The sequence below is a fragment of the Rhamphochromis sp. 'chilingali' genome (assembly GCF_963969265.1).
Source record: "Rhamphochromis sp. 'chilingali' genome assembly, chromosome: 9".
NCBI classification, from domain to species: Eukaryota; Metazoa; Chordata; class Actinopteri; order Cichliformes; family Cichlidae; genus Rhamphochromis; species Rhamphochromis sp. 'chilingali'.
In genome coordinates this window covers 12582873-12596872 of record NC_137936.1, presented here as the reverse complement: position 1 = coordinate 12596872, position 14000 = coordinate 12582873, and the positions used below count along the sequence as shown (strand labels likewise).

At 40.0% G+C, this 14000-nt stretch overlaps 1 protein-coding gene across 2 annotated transcripts in view; it reads right to left on the bottom strand.

Annotated features, from left to right (window-relative positions):
- Window positions 1-2860: 2860 nt before the first annotated feature.
- ptpra (protein tyrosine phosphatase receptor type A) overlaps window positions 2861-14000 on the bottom strand; it is a 28252-nt gene continuing 17112 nt past the window's right edge. For both annotated transcript variants that reach the window (XM_080892544.1, XM_080892545.1), the window contains exons 5-22: window positions 10656-10755; window positions 10390-10463; window positions 9763-9899; window positions 8868-8958; window positions 8665-8741; window positions 8525-8561; window positions 8323-8420; window positions 7875-7994; window positions 7522-7688; window positions 7291-7426; window positions 6973-7122; window positions 6733-6826; window positions 6494-6570; window positions 6182-6316; window positions 5004-5129; window positions 4742-4893; window positions 4237-4372; window positions 2861-3661 (exon numbers count right to left, since the gene is read on the bottom strand). In XM_080892544.1, coding sequence (XP_080748670.1) covers window positions 3587-3661; window positions 4237-4372; window positions 4742-4893; window positions 5004-5129; window positions 6182-6316; window positions 6494-6570; window positions 6733-6826; window positions 6973-7122; window positions 7291-7426; window positions 7522-7688; window positions 7875-7994; window positions 8323-8420; window positions 8525-8561; window positions 8665-8741; window positions 8868-8958; window positions 9763-9899; window positions 10390-10463; window positions 10656-10755 — 1982 coding nt within the window. In that variant the 3' untranslated portion in view covers window positions 2861-3586. The remainder of the gene's footprint in view (window positions 3662-4236; window positions 4373-4741; window positions 4894-5003; window positions 5130-6181; window positions 6317-6493; window positions 6571-6732; window positions 6827-6972; window positions 7123-7290; window positions 7427-7521; window positions 7689-7874; window positions 7995-8322; window positions 8421-8524; window positions 8562-8664; window positions 8742-8867; window positions 8959-9762; window positions 9900-10389; window positions 10464-10655; window positions 10756-14000) is intronic.

The window sequence follows — 14000 nt, the reverse complement described above, 5'->3', positions numbered from 1 at the left end:
TATTAGGTTTGAACAGTATCTTGCTTAGAAAGGCCATTTGGCATTATATAATTATATATAATTTTATCATATATAATTATATATACATATATTCAAATGTTGAATAACAAAAAAAAACACAAGAAACAAACTTAGGCAAAATAAAAAATAGGATTTGCTTAAGACAATCATACCAAATTAAAAAATGGCCGAAACACATCTGTAATACATTTGAAAATGGTCCCGATACAGTTCAATATACATCTTTAAAAAAAAATTACAGGAGGGAATAGAAAATAAAATAAGCAAGGCAGCAGACAGGAATGAATTATAAATAACCTTACATTATGTACAAAAGCGGAGAGGGTGTTGACCACTGGGAGGAATGGTTCAAGAGGGAAAGTGAAGGATAAAAAGGAAGCAACAAGTGAGCGGAGATGAATAGGAGACAAAGAGAAGGTGATGAGAAGAGAAAAGTTGGGCAACAGTTTTCTGCTGTCTCCCTTTCTAGAAATGGAGACCGTGGATTGAGTTTCATAAGGGCATTCAAAACGCTCCAGTGGGGGAAAACACCTGGAATAAAGGGATAAAACAAGGGTAACTGGTTTCCCTTGGTGGTAAAGGATGCAAATCCTATTTCTGTGTTTTAGTTCTACATTCGGGGTACCAACACTTGATTACTAGTCATGGATCCCACGTTCAGCTGATATGGAATGAAATTAAAATACTATGCATTTGAAAAAAAATAAAATAAAGGTGTCAATGTTAGTTTGATGTACACAAGCACGAAATCCACAAATATACAACTACAGGGAATGTGAAAGAATAACTGACCCACACTTGGTTCTGGCTCCCTCAATTTGTCACACAAAAAGGATTTGTCATTGGTCAACAGGTGAAACATGAGGAAATGCATGCGAGTTAAGAAAACTCCAGGGATGATTCATTTGTTTTGAAAACCTACCCGTGAGGCACTTCATCAGTTCACTTATAATAACAAAATTAACAAAATATTGGGTCTCACAGTTTGGCACAGTGTCATGTTTTGTGGTCAAATTGCAGTGAGACATGATCACATGATTGAAACGTGCACAACAAACCCCTGTAATTTAAGAACAGACAGTAACGCTAAGCATCCCCTCTTCTATAACCTGATGAAACACCCAGTGAGTGTCAATGTAAATAAATGAAAAACATAATGGAACCTAACCAATCGTGTTAGCACTTGTGATGCTTTGGAACAAAAAGACCTGAAATGAAGAACATGACCCACTCACAGCCAACAGTGATTTGAGTGACTGGTCAGCTTAGCTGTCCGCTACTTTTAAGTAATCAGCCTAGGGCTTTGAGACCTGAAAACCCTTCAACAGATCAAACACAGTATAGTCACTATATTGTAAAAATCAAGGCCATATCTTTTTGACCTTAGCTCTCATTTGGTTCTGTACTTTTTAAGGGCTTTACATTTGGTGCAAAGAGTGCATAAGTGTTCAAACAATCAACATTGATGCGATCAACCCTTCTCAAAATTTATTATTTTTGAAAACGATATAGCCACTATCAGTTTGACACACTTGATTGTGCTCCTTCTTTTAATAAAATAAATTAAATAAAGGAGTGCTAATGTAATGTAGATTATACACAAGTATGGGTCTGTTTACAGTTAAAAGCTACAATAAGAAACACCGAACTAGCTGGAAAATTCTAAAAGAAGGAGAAAAAAAAAGATTACATTTTTTATTACAGTCTTTTAAAATCCAGCTGTGGGATCATATCTGAATACCCTGACTTTGGTGGAAGCCAGTACCACTTGAAGGTGACACAGCTGCAGAGATCAACTCAAGTTGAATATGTTCAATTTGTAAATTTAAACATCCTGGCATCAGTCATTTCCTGAGCGGACTGACCTAAAACCCTGCGGTTAACAGACATCATTTATCTTTTATTACAATCAAAAAAGGGCATGGCCTCAATGTTGACCTTGGATTAAATAAAAACACTGTAGTTCAAGTCTGAGCGCCATCCTACGACATTCATTTAAAAAAAGCATTGCATGGCACATTTCCTCTTTTAAAGTAACAACAAATCCATTTTTGAGAGAAATTGTTAGCAACAGCATTCGAGTAAAAGAAAACATTCCTCAGTTATCAATATTCATGATGGGAATTAAAAAGGCATCGCTCTGAAGGAGTGACAGCGCAGTCTCGTGACCCGACGCCAAATATTTAAAAAAGAAAAGGAGGAAAAAAAGACAGTAAATCCCAGAAGGCTCAAAGGAAAACTATAAACCCAGACAGAAAGGAAATACAGTCTACAAAATTAAAAAAAAAAATACTGAAGTGCTTATGTAAACAAAACAAATGCTGGGTATTGTTGATTTGTATGATGCAATAATGAGTTACTGTTTATGATTTGGCTCGCCAACATCATCAACATTACTGCTGATACCGTAACAGACCCTAGAACGTCATATAAGCCTTAATAAAACTACATGTCTTGAGTGTACGGGGCATATAAAATCTCAATGTTTTAATTAGTGATCCTTGGATAGCTCAAAAGTTTTGCTGTTCTGAACGTCTAAAGATGAAAGTCTCCAGACTCCAGAGCTACATACCCGACTAAGTGAAGGACTTTGGCACTTTGCAGACACGAGAAAGCGATGTGGAACCACGCCACAGCGCTCTCTGCCAGCTTGTGCTCCAGTTCAAACACACACAGACGCTCAAAGAATAATTAGCGGCTCCTGGTATTTAGGGTGTACGTTTACACGTATTAAAACCTGAGACTATGAGCTACATCAGAGATTCCGATCTCCAGTAATGAGCTACCTCTGAACCCCTGAAACCTAACAGAGAGAAACTGTAACTGGCTTGGAAAGCTGTTTGTTTTTTTTTTTTGCCAAATCGAGGCAACCGACCCAATGTAGAGAAAAACTGCTTGTGTGAATGTCTGAGGAGTGAAAAACAGTTCAGGGTCTGTGGGTGAATGTAGAAACTTCTGCTACCACACAAAGTTGCTACAGTGTGGCTCGGGCAAAGTTTAAAATGTTTTAGGTCTCTGTCCCCAAGGTGTTTACAAAAAATAAAAACAAATGGTTGTTGTACATTAGCCACCAAAGCATTAGATTTATAGTCATATATATTTATATATTTATACCAATAAAATACATTACAGGTGCCACCCTAAAATGCAGCCAAACTCAAAACTGTGTCTAAAACCATAATAATAAAATGCAACACAGTTAGGTATATATATACATATTGGGGAGGGGGGGTGAAGATGGAAAGCAAAATAGGGGTGAAGGGCTGTATTAACATCATTACAAAATATTCAAGAAGGCATCTCAGTTTTTTTCCTCTGTCCAGCTGCACTGCCCTGTTCTGTCCTTTGGGAGGAGACCTCTTTTCCCTTTTCCTCCGGGCAGTTCAATCCCATCCACAGATCAAGCTGTGATGAGTTTTTTGTTGTTGTTTTTTCAAAGATCCATCAGATGGGGATACGCAGCTCTCTGCATGGCAACATACTGAATGTGTGTGCTCTGGAGCGTGTATATGCTTTTATGAAGTGCATGTGGATATCTATTCATCCATTCATCAATGGCAGGTCCCTACTTGAAGTTGGCATAGTCAGAAAAAGCATCAATGTATTCTTGAACCACTTTGTAGCAGAACTCGTACTGCTCCTGCAAAGGGGAGAGAGAAAAAAAAAACAGCTACATCAGCTGGAGCTATCAATCTGTGACAGTTCAGTCACTGAAGTCATCGAGCCCACAATCTGAGAGGCACTGCGTACTCTCAGGCTAGCAGCTTGTCAATCAACCTGCTTTATCTCCCTTTTTGACTCTTGAAAATACTGACTTAGTTTTTACAGATGTCACAGAGCAAGAGAGCCAAGGGTCCCTTTTCTCATAGACCTCTACAGGACAACGGAGGCACTGGTCAATAGAAAGAATGTGGGTTTAATACTCTTCCACATTAGCTTCAGTTTTCAGACCCAGAAGCTACATACGCCCCTTTTCTACTAGGAACTGCAGTATTACCCACTCAGCTTGACTCGACTCAGTTTTTAGGGTTTTCCATTAAGCGTCTACAGCCAGCTGAGTCTGAACATTTGAAACACCTAAACAAGATCAATAAGAGCATCTTTCAAGGAAGTCAGTGTGATGAAAGCAAACTCTCCTCGTCAAAGACAAACTTGCTGCATAATGGGGCATTATAATAAATGAAAAGTTCAAGTTCAAGTGTAATAAGTCCTTACCAGTGTCTGCACCATGTGGGGTCTCTGCAGTCTGAGGCTCTTCACTGTCTGGAAGACATCCAGGATCCCTTCTGCTTTCACCCGCTCCAGAACTGTACTCAATGCACAGAAAGTCCCCGTCCGGCCAGCACCAGCACTGTAAACACAAACATAGCCAAAAATGCAAACCTCAGTATGCACGCTGGAGTCCGAGCCTGCAGAAATAACACATGCAAATAACATTTGTTTTGAGCGTACTTGCTAGAAACAAAAAAAGGGTAGGAACTGATCTGGGAGCAGTTAAAATATCATAAGGAAGAAGAGAACAATTAGTCTGAGCTGTTTTTTCCTGTGGTTTGTTTAGAGGAACAGTTTCCCAGCACCTACAATTGCAGGGCAGTTTAGAAGTGTACAACAGAAAAAAATGTAATTATATTAATGTTACGCATTTATCTCCGTAAATTTTGTTAGACTGGCACATACAAATTCAAAGGTTAGGGGTTTGTGTGTGTCTGTATTTTCTTACCTGCAGTGCACAGTGATTGGGTGGTTGCCAGATTGCTGCTGTTGTCTCTGCACTGCAGCAATTAAGTTGATCATGCCTTTACCATCAGTGGGGATGCCCACCTCTGGCCAGCCATGGAAATGGAATTGACGCACTACTCGAGTCTTGTTCTCCTGGAAAGATGGATGATAAAACAGATAATAAACAGATAATGTGTTTGTTCCATGTTAGAACTGCTCGGTTGTTTTATAGTATTTCATCATTTCATTGAGCCCTTTATTACCCTGGTGTTGGTGACCAAGAGGTCACGCACTGTGTAACTCTCGTTCTCTTCCTCTCTTTTAAGCTCAATTGTGATGTCTCCATGGGTCACTGCTGAATCACTGGGCCAATACTGAGCGCATTTCTCCTATAGGACACAGGACATGGAAAAAAGTCAAATAAAGGTTGATGACATGTTAGAAGTCATAAAATACCAAGCAGATTTAAAATGTCAGACACATCTGAAATATATGCTAATTTTTATATTGTATATGTAGTACTTTAGTACTGCATCCATCTACTTGGAACACAGAGAGAACCTTTATTACACATTAATTACAAAAACTAAGGAAAAAAAATGAAACTGAACTGGTAACGCTGGAATCTTTATTTCTAATTCTGGCCTTTAAAAAGGGATTTACCGTTACTGTTGAGCTTTCAAAAAAAAAAAAAAAAAAAAAAAAAAAAAGTTGCTTTTACTTGCTGGGAATAATTTATAGTGCAGTTAATAGAGATTCATGATAAAAACATGTCCACTGGCAAAATAACAGTTCTGCACATGTACTGCAATTTGTACAATGCAAGCCAGATGCACACATGCAGAAACACACCGTTTCACTTCACAATTCACCCCAGAATTAAGATGTTTCTAATATCAAAGTAGTACAGTTATAGGTATCACTGAATTGAACAGTACATGTAAGATTTTATTTCCCAACAAATCGAGCGTTTAATGGAGATAAAACAGTTGACTGAAGTTGCCAGCCTGTCATATGTAATGTAATTAAAAGTGACCAGTGATAAGAGGGTCATTTCCTCACTTCCTATTCGCCACTGAACTGTCAAAATCCAGTTGATTCACAGTAGAAGAAATGATCTTTGAAAACGGAGACACCAGTGAGAGCGTGCACTCAAACTCTCGCACTCTCAGTTGCTGCTTTTTTAGCTTGCTGTGTAGTTTTGTGTTGTTTGTGCATAAGGCTTTATACTGTGAGAGAGACAGTCAACAGCAGTATGTGTGTGACATAATATTTGCTAGTGTCTCACAAGAGAAATGTGACGCCACAAGTAATACATTATACAAGACTGGTAGCATCCAGTTGGAATCAGTCCCGATATCAATATTCTATCTTTACCAGTTACTGATTCGGTATCTAATACCAGATCAATAACTGCACACACACAGACACACACAGAGACCTGGCCTCTCTCCTCCAGCTCAGTGAGCATGACTATGGAGCAGCTTCTCCACTCCCAGATCATCCTCCAGAAGTCCTCTATAGTGTGTTGCAGGGGCCCCTGGCTCGCCATATAAGCATCCTTCTGACGATAGCCCTGTTACCACAAGGAGGAAAGAGACAGGAGTGATGTCCACGGAGAAAAAGTTTAATGATGCAAAAAAAGAGAGAGAACAAGAGCGGAGGGAAAAAGGTAGATGTAAAAAAAAACGATCGATTGCACGCATTAATGAAATGAAATGCTCCACTCTAATCCGGACACTGTTACACTCACATCAATGAAGGAAGCATTGACATAGTCGGTGTTCTCCTCTCCTCGTTTGACTGGAATGATCACTCTGTTGAACTCGTCTGTTAGAATAAAGGAGAAGCATTTCTCTTGATTAATGGAAAAAGCTTTAAGCGTTTGCACAGGAGCATATGCATTAATAAATACGCTGTTTTTATGCATTACTAATTCATATAGGCGCCAAATAAAAACCCACACCGCACAACTAAAATAGCTCGACTCACATGGAATGATCTGCAGAACTCTGTTCTTCTTCATGTTGACAGGAAGGTTGCCCGTTCTCATCTTGTCATTTTGAATCTTGATGGATGTCAGTTTCTAGAAATTACAAGATAACAAGCAAAAGTTTAAATTACTTCGAACTTCACAATATTACTAGTAGGAACCTCAATTGATACAAAATAATGCAAAAAGGAGGGGAGTAACAGAGAATAATTTGTCTACGGAAGAACACATAAGCAGACCTTAAATTCAGCCTCCAGACCACTGCAGCCAGCTCCAGGTGAGGGCGCATAGAGTTTGGCCAAGTGGGATTCCAGTGAGGTCACCTCTAACTCTGTGTCTCCGTACAGATAGTGCTCTAACAGCGCTTGGAAGATAAAAACGTACTGCATCTGTGGGAGAGAGTGATGATTGTGCAGAGCAAGACGGAATAAAAGGAAATCGTGAATAAATGACTCCGATACAGAGTTTTGATAATTCAGTAGTTAGTGTCTAGGTTTTTGCTTCTGCATTATAATCATGAATCTACCGTTGGTGCTTTGTGTTGATACTCCACTTACATCTGTCTGAACCATTTGACAGCGTTGGGCTCTTATCCTGGTGACAAAGCCAAACACGTCCACCTTCTTTTCCGCGATCATCATGTCCAACATGGCATCGATCACAATAAAGGTACCAGTCCTCCCCACACCCGCACTGACAGAAGGAAACATGATCTTGTGAATTGCAAGTAGTGTGCAGAGAAATACATAACAAAAACACAGTGGGCGGCGTGAAGCACACCTACTTACCTGCAGTGAACAACAATGGGCCCAGCATACTGGGGGTTGCAGGCCTTGACCTTCTTTAGGAACTTGAGCATTCCAATAGGGGTGAAGGGCACCCCGAAGTCTGGCCAGCTGGTGAAATGGAACTGGGTGATGAGGCGCTGAGGCTTCTTCCCAGAAACATCTCCTACCTGAGACACAAACAACACACACCATAAAGTAAACCAGAATATATAAAAAAAAAAAAAAACACACAACAAATTTCACAGTATGTACAGAACAGACTTTACACTGATAAACCAGGCATGGAAACTTATTCTGATAATAAACTTCAAAACAATGAGTAAAGCTCAACAGTTAAAGGACAAGCATGGTACCTGTTGGATGCAGAACTTGCGGATGGTGTAATCCACTAGAACCATTGTGTCTTCTACAGACACCCGAATGTTCCCATATGTCCAGCAGCCCTGGTCCGGCCAGTACTGAGCACACTTACACTAAAAAATACAGAGTGATTCGAGACAAAGCACATGCGTAAAGAAGTGCATGTAATGAAACACTCAGGTATTACAGTATTGCTGTAGGATTAACAGAACAAGTACAGTAGAGAAAACAAAGACAGGTTAAGTCATGCTGTGAAGGTCTTTGCATAAGGACTCATACAAGGGGGGCTTTAAAGGAGCACTCAATTTACCATCTTAACTATATTATGAATGTGGATACAAATGCAATCGTTCATATGTTAAAAAGCTGTTATAACATCACATAAATCAAATTAGCTCAAAAGAAGCATCATCATCATCATCATGTGTCCAGCTCTCTCACCTCTTTTCTCTCCTTCAGATTGGTCACCATGACTATTGTGACTGTGTTCTGCTCCCAGATCATACGCCAGAAGTCATTTACAGTTTCCTCCTTTGGCCCTGAGAGATTGAGACAGATGAAGCAATCAAGAAGCACAATCAGGTTTATTATTAGCGAACGACGGCACAGTTTGTTTCTGCCTGACTGCAACTGCCAGCCTCACCTTGAGCTGCAATAAACTTGTTCTTCTCTTGGTAACCCTGCAGAAGTAAAAGGCCGCGAGGACACATTAGCATGACACTGAATAAAATGTGATCGGTAAAAAGCAGAACTGTGGAAAAGAAGCTCAATGTATATACAAACATTTATAAATGAGGCATTAATAAAGTCAGAGTCTGGGACTCCCTCCAGAGATGAGAGATGCACCCTGGAGTGATCATCTGGGAGAGAAAGAATGACGCATGTTAATTCCACCTCAGTTTAATTGTGACTTTTTTCTTTTTGAAACTACGAGATCTGTTTTTTGTGTCAGTCAGTATCAGTCTGAGAGACGAGGTTTCACTTACATGGCAGGATATTCACATATCTGTTCTTTTCTTTATTCTCTTCCTTAGAGGCAGCGTCACACGTTGCCTGAATGGGGCAGACTGGCAGTGCCTAAAACAGGAGAAGAACACAGACATATTTATAGACAGCAGAGATTTGCATCAGTGTGACCATAAAGATAATTTCCTGCTCTTTTTGCCAACTGAACCTAATGCACATCACAAACTCATTTAGTGTGACTGCACAGTATGGTCTGTGCATTGATCAGGATTCATCCTTATTTATTCACCACAGTTTAGCTGCCTACTTTATTTTAAAACACTTTTAAAAACCTATTTGTTGTCACTTAATTTCAGGTCTAGTTGAACAAAGTATCCTGGCTTTTATAATGCAAACAGTCTTATTTGCTTCTTTTATTTGGTTATAGTGTATGCTTATTTTTGATTTAGTGACTGTTATGTATAGTCTATACCTAATATAAACTGTACAGCATGTTGGTCAGCTGAGCTTGTTTAAAATGTGCTTTAGAAATAAACTCTCATTTTGTGCAAACAGGGTTAACTATTTAAGCCAGTGGCTCCTTAACCTTTTCTCTTCAACATTTCTTCTTCATGAAATGGAATCATCAGCCTTACATTTGTACTGCTACCACGTGGAGTGACTAACACTTACCCTTTAATCCATTACTTTTCCTACATTAAATGTAATTATGTAACAACTGAGTCTCATGTGGCTCTAAATTTACTGGAGACTGTGCCTCCAGAATTAGCCAAGTCTAAATATGACTTTTGAACTGTTACTTGTCCTTTAATACAAATATCTATACTTTTTCATTTAAAGTTTTTCATTCTGATTTACTAATTAAACCAACAGAGTTGCATGCTATCATAGAGTGCTTGCTTGAGTGTGCCATACATTAAACTCCTCTCTGAAGAGCTTGTTGTCATCAGCCATGCGTCGGTTCATTTCTTCCTCCAGCTTGTCCACGGGAAGCGGCGGGTACTTCCTGTTTGTACTGGGTGAGCGGGCCAATAGCGGCACACTCTGGAGTTCTGTAGCAATGAGCAGGAAGGGAGGAGGCAGGAGCGAGGAGAAGGGGAAGGAACGGGAGGGGTGAGACAGGTAGAGATAAACACATGGGTAAGAGCATGAGACTAGAGATGACTTACATCATGCAACACTGACTTCATCATTCACTGTCTTTTCTTGAAACGCACAGCAGAGGGCGATGTGAGTCAGCGCTGCAACATATAGGACTAACTGCAGCTCTGCTGATTAGGTAATCACAGTGAACAAAAGCTTCCTCCAGCAGTGAGCCAGGGAAATGTTATCAGTTGGGGAAGTAAGATCAATCTAAGCTTATCGGGGAAAAAACACTGACTAACAAGTCTGGTCAACCTGGCTGTGCATGTTTGCCCAAATGACCCAAATCAAATAAGCTCAGTATTTCACCGAGATTGTTGCCGTATCTGTCAACAAATACAAAGCACACACAAACACACAGTCACCCAGAGCTGACAAGGGATGCGCGATTGCTTTTACCTGTGTCGTCTGACCTGCCATTGGTCAGTCTGAAGGAGTTCGAATGGCTCCCTGCTTGTTTGTACTTCTTAAACCTGTCGATCAACAAAGATCAAAGTGCATTTTAACACAGATACACACTCTTACTTGATCTCGCTCTCTCACAAAAACACACTACTTTTGTCTCACAGCAGAATGGCAGTCAGTCATTGCCATGGTAACAGCAGCACCTCAGGCCCTCACCACAGGTCTCCGTGTCTGACAAACATCAACCGTAGTTTACCAACCTGAGCATGTAGAGGATTATGATGATGAAAATGATGACCAGCAGGGAGGACAGGGCCACCATCACGGCTATGATCGGCATGTCCCCAGCATCTTCGTCACCTACACGAGGCACAAAGGGAAAGGGCAGAATAACCGATAAATGCACAGAATTTTAGGGGGAGGGAGTCAACACCTGATCTGATTCAGTGCTTTGGTTAGATGCCAAATTCCAAAACCATTACTAAATTATTCTCGTGTTCTGGTGGGCCATAAAAGCATGTGCTGAACTTGCTAAATGTGAATGCTGATTAGCTTAACGTCCACATTTAACAGCAGACATGTTGTGTTCTTGGTGCACAAAATGTGTAGAAGAGTAATGTTACCAACACACCAAATATAACTGATGTCAAAGAATAGGTTGAGGCACTAAAGTTCTTTCGACATTCAAAAACTCAAAGCTGATTCACAACTTAACAGCTGGCAAATCAAACAACTGCCTTTACTGCCAGAGTTAAAAAAAAAAAAAAAAAAAGGAAAGCACAATCACGAGCAAATCCAAAATTTGTTGTATGTAAAGAATAAACACAATAGCACGTTGTTACATGTAATACTACAGTGAAGTTCTCAGTGGTTCAGGGGGAAATTAGGCTAACTCATAAGAGAGCAGAATAGCTAATGCCCCCTTGTTTATAGAGGGTGACAATCTTTATATCTACAAAAACAAGCAAGGACATTTTCACAGGACTCTATGCTGTCCAGCAGTGAGCAGCCAGGAGCTGCTAATTAAAAGCGCTTTATTAACTGATCATCAGCAAGTGTGACCAACTATATATAAGCAGAACATCTGACAGTTTGTTGGTCTGAAGCCACAATCTTCTCAGAAATAGATGTCTAATAAGCAGAGACCTTGCAAAAAAACCCAAGAGCTACATCTCAGACTCTACTCGAGCCTCAATTAGCATGTTAAATGTTAAAGTTCATGACAACGCAAACAGAAAAAGAGTGAACCAGTACAGTTTGTTTGGAAAGGCTGCCAGGAGAAAGCCTCTTCTCTTTAAAAAGAACACGGCAGCACAGCTTAGCTTTGTAAAGTTGAATCTGAACAAACCACAAGACTCCTGGAACAATTTCCTTTGGAGAGATGACACTAAAGCCGAGATATTTGGTCATAGTGCAATGTTTGGACAAACAGGTTAATCAGCATTAACACCTAACAGCATAACTGTCAAGCACAGCAGTGGAGGGGTGAGGATTTGGACTTGTTTTGCAGCCACAGGACTATGAGCACCTTGCAGTCACTAAGTGAACCATGAACTCCTGTATAAGTATTCTGGAGTCAAATGTGAGGCCCTCTAACTGACAGCTAAAGCGGGTCCTCCTCTGTTGTCTGCCAACAGTGAGCTCGGACTCTTTCAACATCATCCTGCACTTTTCCCTTCCAGAATGGCCGTCCATGTTAATATTTCATTGCATGGCTTTAAGAAGGAAAAAGCCACAAATGGAGAGAGCAACAGGCTGTCCCTTAAGAATAAGCAGAAATCACAGTTTAACTGTGAAGGTCAAAAACTGGTTACACCCAAGATGACAGCACACACAGGATGATGGTATAAAACACTGAAACTTTAAAGAGGTTTGCTGTGAATTCAATCTGAATTATTAAGAGCAAATTTTAAGCACTTTTTACATATCAAGTCTCTACAAGCCTCTATCCTGCTGTGATGTTCGTGACTAGCAGGAAAGGATTGCAGTCACATTGCCAAGTTACCTGTTCTTCGTGATGTTACTGGGCTGTTACTTGACATTTTGTATACGTCACCACCATGTGCAAAAGTTACTATTTGAAGACCCTGTGGTCTTCTGGTGACCTTTCACTGCCACAGTTGGAACAAAAGACATGAGATTTGCCCTAACAACAAGGGTCGTTTGGTGTGCAAATAATGGCTGCCGTTTGTGTGTCGATGACTCGGCAGTAAGACACGTTAGGGCCAAACAAAAGGAGAGGATTTTCTAGAAACCTGCACTGTGGTGATCACAATGGAAAGACAACGTCAGTTCTTCTGCGGGCTAAATTCAAGAAAGTTCTCAACATTGCAGACAAACTATGCTGCAAAGAATGCATCATTTGACTTCTAGCTCTGTACACACTTTCTGGGAGAAGTATTTTGGAACGACGCCCAGTTGTGTTGCTTATTCCTCGCACAATTCCCAGGACTTTTCAGTGTTCCCCTTCGGACAATGTCTACATTGAACAGAACAAGAGCACAACAGGCTGTGAGTATCATGTGGAACTGACACAGCCTTGACGGATCTAATGCCATTTACAACTGCTTGCAACTTTCCACACAAAGCTCACAGACGGCCAGAGATAGACAATAGAGCAATTACATAACACCTGTGAACCCATGATGATTATGTCAGACATGCCCTATAGTGCTGTGTAGCCACATTTACATTGACCAGGACTTAAGGTAGATAGCTTGATGTGTATTGGAACCCCTATTGGAACATCTACAAACACATCAGGTATGTGTTGTTGTACCAAAAAAATCAATTAAATTAAAAAATGGTCAGCGGATGCTTTCATTATTCCATTTTTATTTCAGAGACTGGTAGGAGTGAAATTAAAAGAAGCAGACATTTTGTTATTCATTTATGAATCTAACAATTTTATGCTAAAGTAGAGATTTTCAAGTAAATTGGAAAGCACTCCCATTACCCTTCTAGCACCCTTCTAGCAGTGCAGTTTTGCAAAATTAGGAGGTAATAAAAGACTTTTTTAAATACACAGAGCACCTTCTAATTCTAACTGTAAGTGATAGCTAGATGGAAAAATAAACTCAATGAACAAGAAGCCAACAGGACACAACGATCATGTTGCTACTGACAGTTTAATGGATCCAAGCCTGGTTTTAGATTAAACATCTTGTAACTGTGTGGCGCCATCGGGGTCTGTGGGCTACTTTTGGTTATGCTATTGTTGGTCAATTTTGTTGCCGTGCCGAAGACCGAAGTTATAACATACAAAAAGCTTCTTTTGTAGTGAAGTAAGCGCTTTTCTCCGGGCTTCTGATGTTTGCTTTATGTAGATGATTCTTTTTATTGCATGTTTCTCCTTGTGGTGAACTTTACTTCTCTTTGATGCAATCTTTGCCAGCGTTCAGCATTCGACTCGTGTGTAATGTCATCACATGTTTTATGGATGACTGAATGTTGCAAGTTACATATCTATAATTTTAGACTCTTCATAGGTAAATACCAAATACGTGCAATAGACTTAATTCATAGTCTAATACTACACTTCATATTCTGGAAAAAATAAATACAATCCAACCTGCTATTATTACACCATTATAATGATCTTCCAA